At 43.7% G+C, this 13,266-nt stretch overlaps 1 protein-coding gene across 1 annotated transcript in view; it reads right to left on the reverse strand.

The window, feature by feature from the left end:
* LOC115109767 (aryl hydrocarbon receptor-like) overlaps positions 1 to 13,266 on the reverse strand; it is a 47,035-nt gene continuing 33,769 nt past the window's right edge. Inside the window, exons 4-11 of the mRNA XM_065013000.1 lie at positions 11,854 to 11,943; positions 10,597 to 10,732; positions 9,751 to 9,887; positions 9,244 to 9,446; positions 8,827 to 8,936; positions 6,781 to 6,922; positions 4,104 to 5,793; positions 1 to 2,049 (exon numbers count right to left, since the gene is read on the reverse strand). Of these exons, the coding sequence (XP_064869072.1) occupies positions 1,900 to 2,049; positions 4,104 to 5,793; positions 6,781 to 6,922; positions 8,827 to 8,936; positions 9,244 to 9,446; positions 9,751 to 9,887; positions 10,597 to 10,732; positions 11,854 to 11,943 (2,658 nt within the window). The 3' untranslated portion in view covers positions 1 to 1,899. The remainder of the gene's footprint in view (positions 2,050 to 4,103; positions 5,794 to 6,780; positions 6,923 to 8,826; positions 8,937 to 9,243; positions 9,447 to 9,750; positions 9,888 to 10,596; positions 10,733 to 11,853; positions 11,944 to 13,266) is intronic.

Below are 13,266 nucleotides of genomic sequence, written 5' to 3' on the forward strand. Positions count from 1 at the left end.
TTTCAATGTGATTGCAGAAGTCCTTTATTTCAAAGGACCAAAGGGATACATTTGAAAAAAGCAGTCAAAGGACATGGGTAAAAATTTATCCACTTTCTATCATTATAACATCTGCACCTGCTCCTGTTAGCATGTTAATGTCAATTCAATGTGACTACGTAAAAGACAAAATAAAGTTCTCAAAACATTAAATCCCTTGAGTGTCAGTAGTATGGCACAATGTTGTAATCTCAGAAGAGTGACATGAGAGTAAGTACAGTATATGTACAATCAAAACTGAGTCAATACAAGAGTTGAAGAAGCAGTGTGTTTTCAAAAAAATAGTGCTTAAAACAAGTGAAATGACACAGAACCTAATTACATACCTGTATTTCTCAAAAACATTGTTTGTTTTAATGAACACTTTTTTAAAAATCACATTGTTAATAGGTCACATCAATCATGTTAAATATATCAAACATTTTCATAGTAAAAAAAAGAAATGGGAAAGTAACCAAGTTGATTCTGAAAACATGTAACCACTTGTATCCCATTTCAACTTAAAACTCATAATGATAACAATAATAATGACAATAATTATTGTAACAACTACAAGGAGAAATCTCTTTTCAGCATCTTCATGATGACATATTTCTATTCAGCATTACTTCCCAATCATTTACTATTTACATAAAACATTCAAAATTGTATCCTTCTAGAAGAGACCTTATAATACTCACGTTTGGTTTTCAATGTTTACAAATCTGTCATTAGATCATCATCTTAAGACCGGAATAGTTGTTGGAAACCTATAGATTCTGACAATATACTTCCTCTCTCACCAAGATGTTACCCTCTAATGTATTGTATGTTAGAGGACATGAATGACAATTGATGAAAACGTAATTGTTGTAAAATAAATAAATACTGAGGTCAAATGAGTGTCTTCTGCTAGTTCAGTCACAGTTGACTTTAGTATTGGACAAGCTCTAACCCAGAGGTACAAGATGTCAATGACAACATCAAAAGAATAAAAAGTGAAGTGAAATAAATATTATTATGACAATTGTATAGAAGTGTATGTGCCTGTGAGGACATCAACCCATCACCTGAAATATAATACCATTTATTTTTTACAAAAAAAGACAATTATTGTTACAGATTCTCCAACATACATCAGTAACAGCCACCTTAAATATTAAAACATAAAAAATAAAAATAAAAAATGGACCTAAATAACCCTGGTATCCCCGACCGACTTCCGTATCAGCATCAGTGGGTGGTTGAAATAAAGTGCAGGATATTCTAGACCAAATTCAGATATTCTAAACCTTTTTTAAACCTTTTTTTACTTGACATCACATATCTCATTTTCTAAGACAATTCATTACATTACCCATTACAGTAAACTTGAGCATTATTGACCTTTGCATTTGAAAGTTACATTCCTATTGTATGACAACTCGTAACACTGATGATGATGTCATGTGTCACAAATCATAAAGATGATGGTGCCATTAGCATCTATACATGCTGGGGTAGGTAGTGTCTCCTTGACTACCAATTACCATGCTGTACTTCAAATGGGAGGAAAAAGAGAATGCTTTTTTTTAAACATGAAAAACACAGAAACAACAGTTAAAAGACTCTCATTTACTTCTCTGTGCTATTTTAAAAAACGTATTAAAACTCAACTTTAGCGCTCTGACAGCATATTATAAACAAAGGACTCAAATGATAATTATGTTATTATAAAACATCAAACAAAACAAAAAGTACCGAAAACATTTAGGCCTACGTCTTGTTTTTGATCCATGTTATCAACTAGTTGTACAGTACAAGGCTGGTCCAGTGGTAGGATGGTTGGTTGTGACCCTCCTTGAGTCAGTCAGTCAGTCAGTGTCCCCTGGTGGTCCCCAGTCAGAGGTAAAAGCCTGAGGACTGGGCATCAGGGAGGCTGGATAAAGTGTCAGGGCAGGGGAGCTGGCCGTTAGAGGGCACCACACCATTCCCATTGGGCAGAACACATCCTCCTGAGTAGGTCCCGTTAAAAATGCAGCCATTTTCCATCTAAGAAAAGAGGAAGAAGAAGACAGGGAAACAATGACGGGAAAGTGCATGTCAGCTTGTGAATAGTATATGACCGTTGATGGTTGATTAACAGATTAACACATGCCATATCTATGACTGCATTGTCAGAAGTATTGGCGATTTAATCAAGAGTTGTTGAAAGATACATTCTCAATATCAAACCATCAAAAATCAAACATCTAAAAAATGATTTTTTACCTTACCCAGATTGTGATTCGCAGTATTCATTCTTGAAGTTATTCTTGAATTAATCGTGATCGTAATGATTTATCTAAACACATTGTGGCCGTGAATTGCAATTGTCCTGGTGTGAACTATGGATAACCACTGTCACTTCCGACTAATTTGCCTCAAACCTGGGATCACGTACTTGTCAGTTCCCTTTAAGAAGTCTCCATTAATTCAATGCACGGTCTGAATTGCAGTTCCAGGGGGTCAGTAGGGCATTAGAGAGTACAGTATGTATGTATGTCTCTTTCATGTTGTTGCACTGGCGGATGTACTATGCCAACTAGAGTCAATGTCCCAATAGGCCCTGTTATGAATGCTCCAAATGTATCCACTCTCTGTCCATCAGAAACAATGGGACAATCCACTTTGAACTGAAAATGCTGACTGGATTTTTCTACAGGCGTCACTGAAAGCCTGCCGCTGGCCTCTATCCCCACCCCCTCTTTGCCTGAGCCTCTGTGTGTCTTTATTAGGCAATGGTACAGTAGCAGAGCAAATTCGTAGGTCAGGAAAAAAAGGAAAACAACTCAGGCTGGCCAGAAGGCCTTTTATCTTAGATTCATACTGGTGACCCTGAACATTCAAACAGAACAAGTGGCACAACATGAGTGGTGGTAACTGTTCCTTGACAGATTCCTACTTTCACTCCTCCTCACTCTCGTCAACAATAAGATCATTATTTTGTCCCCACTTCCTTACGATTATTTAACAATAAACTCTCCTCCGACCGCAAAGTGCTAAAGAGGGTAGTGCATACGGTCCAGTACATCACTGGAGCCAAGCTTCCTGCCATCCAGGACCTCTATACTAGGTGGTCAGAGGAAAGCCCTAAAACATTGCCACCCTAGTCATACTGTTCTCTCTGCTACCGCACGACAAGCGGTACCGGAGCGCCAAGTCTAGGTCCAAAAGGCTCCTTAACAGGTTCTACCCCCAAGCCATAAGACTCCTGAACAGCTTAATCAAAGGGCTACCCAGACCCCTCTTCTATGCTGCTACACTCTGTTTATTATCTATGCATAGTCACTTTAACTCTACCTACATGTACATATTAATCACTTCGATTAACCGGTGCCCCCGCACATTGACTCTGTACCGGTACCCCCTGTATATAGTCTCCACATTGACTCTGTACCGGTACCCCCTGTATATAGTCTCCACATTGACTCTGTACCGGTACCCCCTTTATATAGCCTTACTTGTTATTTTACTGCTGTTGTTTAATTATTTGTTACTTTTATTTTCTATGTTTTACTTATCTATTTTTTTACTTTTTACTTATCTTTACTTAACTTCTTAAAGCGTTGTTGGTTAAGGGCTTGTAAGTAAGCATTTCACTGCAAGGTCTAAACCTGTTGTATTTGGCGCATGTGAGAAATAAAATTTGATTTGAAAATAAACAATGCAAAGCAACTAGGGGGATGATTCAGAACTTTGTCTACCACTGTCCAGCTGTCATGGCCTCTGAGGCCCTCTGCTAGGGACCATTGTCCCAGCTAAAGCCTCTGCTGGATCATGCACTGGTCTTCAAATCAATATGAAGGTTGGGGAAGAGATGTAAAAACTGATGAACCCTTATGCAAATCATCTAACTCTTAGGCAGTGCATATTCAATTAGGAGACCCATAACCCTAACCTTAACCCTACCATTCACAGTAAAAAAAAGCCATAACCTTACCTTAACCCTAAATGTAACTCATTTCCATCCCTAGCCCTACCATCAACTCTAATGCCACTGTCAGGAGCTCTCACCCAAAGGAATAGAATTAGAATATATTAATATATAATCACTGTGGTCTCACCTTACTGTGGTTGGGGTCGTGAGGGATGTCAGAGGTTACCATGTCATAGGCCTCCAGTGAGGGCAGCTGTCTGTAGGACTGTCCAACCCCCAGGATCTGCTCCAGGGTAGCGTTTGGCGGAGGGCACTGCGAGAGACTGGACAGCACCTGAGCCAAGGGAGGGGGCAGCTGCTCCTGCTGCTGCTTGTGGTTCATCCTCTGGTAGGATGAAACGGCGGCCTCTGTCCCCTGTTGCTCCTCGTTCCCCCCATACGAGCATTCGTTGATGATATAATCCATGCCTGGATTATCAGCCATAGTGAAATTCATACAAGCGTCTACGGTGGGTTGTGTGACGGGAGGTATGTGGCCATTGCTGAGGCGGGGGTTGCTGTTCAGGGTGGTTTCCCCAAGGTGGCTGTAGCTGTAGTCCTGCCACTGCTGTTTACCAGCTGGGTGATGCTCTGTGTGTGTGTTTGGAATGCCATACACTCCGTTGAGATTGGCGTCCGGCTGTTTGGCATGGCACAGAGGGAGCTGGCTCTGGACTATGTCCTGCTGTTGATGCTGCTGGAGGTAGTGTTGGTGCTGGTCGGCTTGCCGCCGGTGAAGATCCCCATCCGGCTCTGACGCCATTCCATTGAACAGAGACTGGGGGGTGTGACAGTGGTCAACCGGGACCCCTGTACTGGCTAGAATGTGCTGGGATGTCCATTGTCCATTGTGTATGGGCTGACTCTGCCCCTGGAGTCCATGCACCACAGGATGGGGCAGGTGATTATTATGCTGGGCCCAGTCTTGGACCACCACCCCTGGTCGCATGCTGAGGTACTGCTGCATCTTCTGGGAAAGCTGAACTATGGGTGCCTGCCCCACTACGGAAGACTTATGAGGAAGGTATTGAGAGTGCACATTGGTGGCAGAAGTGGGATTACTTTCAACAGGTGCCTTTGTTGTTGTTGTCGTCGTTATTGGGGCAGTTGTACCCGGGATAGTGGAGGGCACCTGGCCCCCGTCCTCTGCCGCGTCTGTCTTTGCCTCCAGGGAGTTGTGGATGTAGGAGAGGATTTCGTCGTTGGTCAGCAGGTCATCCAGGGTAGGAACCCGCTCAGGGTCCATCTCCACCTGGATCATCCTTTCGTCCAGCAGCAGCAGCTCCAGGTCCTCGGCGCTCAGCCCCAGGCCCTCCAGAGCCCCAAAAAGCTCCCCATTGGAACAGGCCTCCCCGTTGCATCTGTCCCCTTCCCTGTCCACCACACCCCCCTGACCCTCCAGGGACAGGGAGTCTAGGGTCGCCAGCAGTGGATCAAAGCTTGACGCCGGCTCTGGAAGACCCGGACCCACTACACCACTGGATGACTCATCCCAGCCCTGGAGCAAAGCAGTGGGGTCGGAGTCAGAGAGGCCGACCCGGTCCCCAAACAGACTGCTGTGGAAGGACAGCTTGGGCTCCAGGGCCGGCTGGCAGACGTACACAGACTTATCCTGACTCATCAGTGCCCCCAATAGGGAGCCTGGATCCAGGCCCTCCCTGGAGACCCTGTCAGTCCGTCCCTTCTTGGAATTGCTGACGTTATTCTCAGAGCCCTGGGCACCGTCGTTGAAGCGTGCAATTGGGTGGTTAGACTGGTAGAGCAGGGCCTCTCCCGTCGCGAAGGTGAAGGGGAGGTGCATGGATCGTTTACATAGGTGCTCGCCCCCTTCCTCCTCCCTAGATGGACAGAAAATAAACAACACCTGTGAGATTGTCATGGTCGGAATTCACCACTGTTTAAACGGCGTGTTACTGTACTGCCACATGATTGGTCATGCATGGAAACTGATCTGAAAATGGCCTCACTGAGATCATACACACACGATAATCCCTTCCTCCATCTGTGTTGTCTGGTGTTCTCGTCACATTAGAAAAACACAACTATTGTCACGAATCCCGCCGAAGATGGTGCCTCTTCCTGTTCGGGCGGCGCTCGGTGCTCGTCGTCGCCGGCCTACTAGCTGCCACCGATCCCCTTTTCTGTTTCATTTAGTTTTGTCTGATTAGTTGCACCTGTTTCTTGTTTAGGTTTTGGGCTATTTAAACCCGGTAGGCCCGTCGGTTTTTGTGCAGGCTTGTTTTCTGTTATTTGATGTGTGTGATTTCTGTGGAAATATTTTGTTCTCGTACCGTTTTCGTCCTGTTGTTTTGGACTGGGTCTTATTGCGCCCGTGTGTGTGGCGTTGACCGACACTAGTTTTTGGGAATAAATATTCCACATATCAACTACCCTGCTCTCTGCGCCTGACTCCTCCACCCACTACTTCTAGAAGTACATGACAGAAGCCTGCACCAAACCCATGGAGTCAGCACGAGCAGCGACCACCCATCTTCCATCGATGGAGGAGCGTGTCCTCCATCATACAGCCGTCCTCCATCGGATCGGTTCGGCGATGGACCTGATAATGGAGAGGATGGAGCGATGGGAGAGGAGTGGTCTCCCGACATCCACCCCAGCTCCCCCACAGACGACGACCGCCGCCCGAACAGGAAGAGGCACCATCTTCGGCGGGATTCGTGACAACTATGTCATAACTGTGTCCCTATAGCTATTAGGACCGTGAATATTTCCTGGCCATATGACCTGAGTCGGAAAAACTACTGTTCCCAGACAGTGTGTGTATTTGGGGCTGGATGTGACAGGGCCCAGGGGAGTTCACGTACATCAGAGGCCTCTGCGTGGCGATGATGTAGTCTGGTTTGCCATTCTTGTAGACCAGCCTGGCGTTGGCCTGGACCCACTTCCAGCAGTTGTCCTTGGTGAGGAGTCTGAACACGGTCAGACCGCTCTCGCCTGTCCTCATCACTGAATCCACAGGACACAGTCTTTTAGAGTGAGGCGTACACATGGTAAGTAGTACATTTTGTCAAAGCTACAGTACTCTGCAGAAGTGACAATGGGTAGAGTTCTACTTCTGTTCTACTTACTGATTCTAAATACATATCTAGCTAGCTATCGTTGCCTTATCATTGCCATAAGATTATGCTCTAGCAAGGAGCAATGGTTGGTAGATTTATTTGTTTAAGAAACTAATCTAGGAAAAATTCCAATGTGAAGGCAGAGTAGGTAGCTAGGTAGTCCCTGTAATATTTCTATGTGAGTGTGGGGCTGTGTTGGTAGCTATAGTGCCTTCAGAAATTATTCACACCCCTTGACTTTTTCCACATTTTGTTGTGTTACAGCCTGATTTTTAAAATGGATTACATTTTGATTTTGTGTCACTGGCCTACACACAAAACCACACAATGTGAAATAGGACATTTTTAGAAATGTTTACAAATTAATAAAAAATGCAAAGCTGAAATGTCAATAAGTATTCAACCCCTTTGTTATGGCAAGCCTAAATAAGTTCAGGAGTAAAAATGTGCTTAACAAGTCACCTAATAATTTGCATTGACTCACTCTGTGTGCAATAATAGTGTTTAAAATAATTTTAATGACTACCTAATCTCTGTACCCGACACATACAATTGTCTGTAAGGTCCCTGAGTCGAGCAGTGAATTTCAAACACAGATTCAACCACAAAGACCAGGGAGGTTTTCCAATGCCTCGCAAAGAAGGGCACCTAAAGCAGACACTGATTATCGGTTTGAGCATGGTGAAGCTATTAATTACACTTTGGATGTTTTATCAATACACCCAGTCACTACAAAGATACAGGCAACCTTCCTAACTTAGTTGCTGGAGAGGACGGAAACCGCTCAGGAATTTCACGATGAGGCATCCTGTTGGCAATAAGGCACTAAAGAAAACTGCAAAAAATTTGGCAAAGAAATGTACTTTATGTTCTGAATACAAAATGTTATGCTTGGGGCAAATCCAACACAGAACATCACTGAGTACTACTCTTCATATTTTCAAGCATGGTGGTGGCTGCATCGTGTTATGGGTATGCTTGTCATCAACAAGGACAAGGGAATATTTTTTTATAAAAAGAAACAGAATAAGGCTAAGCATAGGCAAAATCCTAGAGGGAAACCTAGTTCAGTCTGCTTTCCAACAGACACTGGGAGACAAATATACACTGGAGTTGCTTAACAAGATGACATTGAATGTCCCTGAGTGGCCTAGTTACAGTTTTTACTCGAAAATCTATGGCAAGACGTATAAATGGCTGTCTAGCAATGATAAACAACTAACCAACAGAGCTTGAAGAATTTTAAAAAGAATAATGTGATAATATTGTACTGTCTAGGTGTGCAGAGCTCTTAGAGACGTACCCAGAAAGACTGTGAAAGGTGATTATAATATGTATTGTCTTATGAGGTTGAATACTTATACTTTTTGTCTTCCACTGACATTACAGAGTATTTTGTGTAGATCGTTGACAAAAAATTACAATTAAATAGATTTTATCCGAGCTTGTAACAGAACAAAATATGGAAAAGGTCAAGGGGTGTGAATACGTTCTGAAGGCACTGTAAATGGATCATTGCTGGTACTCTGCTCATGTAGTGGATTTGTGGGCCTATCCTATCGGCTCTGCGGCTTTGCTCAATCTGCTCCGTAATCTACTGGGATTACTTGGGAAAGCTGTCCGAACTCTGTGACCACCATCTTTGACCTGGTCAGACCCGGCCTCACTGATGTTTGAGGACAGAACCAATTCAAACCAATCCGAAATAAATACTCCCATGTTTGTATTTTTTCAAAGCTTGAACCCCTAAATAACCTGATGATAGATAGACATAATAGACATGAGGCTTACTTCGGACATGGTTCTCAGCACAGTACAACATATCCGCTGCATGGATAAACTGATAGCCGGAACCTCGCACCCGAAGTTCAGCTTCAGTATACCCAAGCACAATTTTCCCCCTGCAAAAAGACAAAGGATAATGTCAATTAACATGGTTTCACTTCATATGATAACAAGTGCTACATTACAATAACATTATGACTGTGACAAATGACAGTCCATTCAGTATTATTGTACATCAGTCCAGTTATTGGTCCCATGTGGCTCAGTTGGTAGAGCATGGAGCTTGCAATGCCAAGATTGTGGGTTCGATTCCCACAGGAAACCAGTACGAAAATACACGCTCTGGGTAAGATGTAAATGTATTTAATTGATTGCAACTGCCACAACATCAGCATGATAATGAGCAAGTCAAAGTGAGCGTACTTTGTGTCACATGCCATGGGGGTGAAGTCCAGCTTGTGTTTGGTTCTGAAGATCATGTTCTTGGTCCTGATCTCCAGGATGGAGGGGGGCTGGAGGGGCGTAGCGATGGCAAACAGGGCCAGCTGGGGGGGCGCCTTGCCCCCGTTATCCTGGCGCTGGTTCTGACCATGCAGGAACTTCAGCCTGCCCTGCAGACTTAGGGCCTGGCAGGGTGGGAGAATGCAAACATTTGTTTAAGACATTATGTATATTTTCGTCTTCGATTGTCCGTGTGTTTGATTCTCTGTCCAAAGCCCATCTGACAATATGTTTAATTGAATCTGATGTCCATGTTAATCCATCAAAATCGCATTGTGACGTATTAACATGTCACACTAATTCAATGTGAGCTTGACTCTGGGTGAGCCTAAAAGACTGTTAGACACACACTATTCGGGGATTGAAGGTATTTGGTTGGGGTGAGGGGTGTTAGGTCGGGTTGATGGCTGGGGTGGCGATAACACCTACCAGGAAGCCAGAGGAATTGTCCAGGAGGCATCGGAAGCGACACACAAAGTTCCTCTCCAGGAAGGAGGAGTTCTCTGGGGGGAGCTGCTCAGGGTTATAGGTCACAGTGGCAGTAGTGCTGCTGTCCGGCTCAGCATCTGTGGGTCAGAAGATATGACATGTTCAGACCAGGCGTTACCATCAAAATCCTCTAACCACCTATTTCACTATACTTGGAAATGATCCTCAAGATTACAGTATACTGTTCAGTCATACAGTAGAAACAGAACAAATCTGTGCCACTTCCCTAAAATGGTAATACAAACAGTTGAGGTAATCACTGATAAAACTGCTTATTCATCTCATTAAATAATAATAATTTTTATGTTTGTAAAGGAGTTCATCAACACAAAAAGCTAAAAATGAGTAAACAAAGCCTTATTCAATATCTCTCAGCACATTGAAACTGCTAACTGTGCTGCTTTTGTTCTGTTCTGTATGTGGCCTCTCTCTGGAGTAATTATTGACCTGACTGTGGTCCTCTTCTCCCAGCTCTGTTGAAAATACACTTATGTAATTAGCCCGAGAGGCTAATGTAGTCTTAGCACGCCATGTGACAGCGTCCTCTCTACCAGAAGGAAAACCTTGCAGCATTACCCCTAGTGGAGAGGTAGTTCGGTGCAGAGGCCTGAGCCTTTCTCTAAAACAATGTGCAACAAGGATGGAGAACCCGTGGTCTAAGGTTTTAGGTTTTAGGTGTTTATGAGCAGTTATTAGTTATAGATGTTTACAAGGTGTTATAATGGCATTTGCAATGCATTATGAAGAGGGTATTCATAGAGGTCTAACATTGAGGCACGATTTCACCTGAGGGGGTCTCTCCCAGTGGGGTCACAGGGGCCACGATGTCAGGTGGGTTGAGGGCCCAGTGGAGGTTACTCCTCAGCTCCTGCTGGTCCTCAGTATGAACCAACTCATACACACTCTGGTGCATAACATCAGTCTGTGGAAGGAGAGAGAGGCAGGAGGGAGAGGGAGTGGGAGAAGGAAGGAAGGAGGGGGTAGGGAGACAAAGATTGGTAGATTATATAGAGACAAACAACATAAAGGTTTTGGAAATATACACATTATAAAGACAGTTAAAATAAAGATTATGGAAAGCATGCACAATACAGACACACAAAATCTACATTATTGAGGGCATCCTTATGCAAATTACATTGAGGGAACTTTGGACACTATACTGCTAAACTGAAGGTTTGATGTTATGGGAACATCGCTATAGTGAAAGAGTCTGGGATATACTGTATCTCCAAGAGTGTGTTGAATTCCCAGTGTCTCAGTGTGTACTGAACTTCTCCAGGGTCTGAATTTCATACAGTAGACTGCATAATGTGTGAGAATTGTTTCAATCCTTTGTGCCTCTACTATCCCTCCATCCTCCCATCCAACTCTTCAGCGTCTGTGGCGCTGGCTAGTGCTGCTGCCCACTATCCACTACCATGGCTGGTGGTTTCTTTTCACTAAAGGTCATGCTATTAATAGACTGGTCTCTCCCAGTTTCTCGCTGTGGACCTGCTGAGCAGAATAAGACTACACACTGAGCAGGCAGGGGCCACAGCCCAGACAACGGCCCCCGACAAATCGCAGCAGACACCGCACGCAACCCCCAACCCCAAACCACAACCATAATGCCAATTAATATTATGTTCATTTAACCAGGTTTATACAGGTTAGTCTCATTGAGATAAAATCTATTTTGCAAGACCATAGCATCTATAGGCAACTGTCTCTACACGGAAAACCTCTACAGTTCTACAGGGTAACATTGGATGTCCGTATTGCATGTAATTAATGATCAAAACCTAGATCAGAGATGACCAGGTGTCGATGGAGGATTATGCGTTAACGTTTGCAAACATGCATGCCAATGCTGCACTGGGGTTACCCAGCTGTAGAATGAATGCTATTATTCAGTCAAGACCACAAAGATGATCAAGCTGCCTCACCAGATGCCTGCTTGTCCATTATGAATGAGCTGAGAGACAGAACAACCTGGTCATGTTTTAGGGATATAACCTTCACTGGGCTACGGAAAGGGAGGGGGGACAATCTGTACGGTACCTGGTGGAAGCCCAGGTAATCCTGGATGGTGTGAGAGGAGTAAAAAATGGTCCCATCATTAGTGACCACCAGGATGAAGCCGTTCAGAGCCTGTAGGTCAAACATGCACGAGATGAGGAAAAATGGTTAGACAACACAATGATCACTTATTAAACTTCTGTTAGGCTTCGTCCTCCTTTCTTAGTCCTTCCTTAGTCCTCTCATATCTCCGGGTTCTGTTAGAACATGCATCTCATTCAGAATTCTGCTGTGTGTTTTGATTACTTTAGGAAAAATGTGACTGTAGTGGTGGTCATGCAGATGTAGGATATTAATTTGATCACTCTTCTGTTGCTGAGAATTTTGTAGCACCGCAGGAAATGCAGATGAGTTTTGTGATTTACATAAATTCACGGAAAACCTACACTAACACACAATTATATTAACGTTATTGCACTTTTCATGAAGCCTACTTTTGGCCAGCTAATAGCCTAACCACCCATCAAGCAACATTATGGACTAAAATTTCTAATCCTTTTCCTGCAGGATTATTTTGCTGTGACAACATAGGTCAAATTATGATCCCACATTTGTATGTATCCTATCCTCTAAACCCTAACAGAGGATGAGGTGTTGTCAGTATACTGTATGCAAGGCAGGGTTGTTCTGAACTAGAGGTAATCAAATAATATCAGGAATAAGAGATTAGTCACTCATTTGTTTTATCCCAAACAGGAACAGCTGCTCCCATGTTTCCACCCCACTAACCACACACACTGCCTTGCCCTTCCACACAAGAACATTTAGTGACCAGACTTACAAACAGGCATATAACCATATTTACCTTATTAAAACAAAACAGACATTAGCATGTTCATCCATCACCTGATCTGCTAACACTCACACAAAAACCCAGGACAACACACACACACACACACACACACACACACACACACACACACACACACACTAACACTAGCTGACATGAACAAACTCATGTACGGACAGTGCAATGGGTGCAAACACAGAAAGTACACTCAGTCTTCCCAGGGGCTGAGCAATGACTAAAGTATGGCGATGTCATGTTGCTCTTTCACTAATAATCAGTGATTCACCCCAATTATCTGCACCAGATCCTCTGTGTGTAAGCACTGCAGTCCAGCAAAACACAAACATCCTCATGTCAGCTTGGATGGCTTGTACACCATCTTGGAAGTACAGTAAATAGCCAGATTCCAGGGTCTAATGTCCCAGGCATTCAGCAACTACAAATTAGTGAAGTGAAATAAATGTTGCAAGCCCCTAGTGGCAGACACCCTATGAAGACTGTTCCATATACGTTGAAGCAGTGAAGTAGTCAAGTCACTAAACCTCGAGTCAGAGTCGAGTCCCAAGTCCCTAGTGTTCGAGTCTGAGTTCAAGTTTGAGTTCTTT

This window comes from Oncorhynchus nerka, linkage group LG3, assembly GCF_034236695.1.
Source record: "Oncorhynchus nerka isolate Pitt River linkage group LG3, Oner_Uvic_2.0, whole genome shotgun sequence".
Classification (NCBI taxonomy): domain Eukaryota; kingdom Metazoa; phylum Chordata; class Actinopteri; order Salmoniformes; family Salmonidae; genus Oncorhynchus; species Oncorhynchus nerka.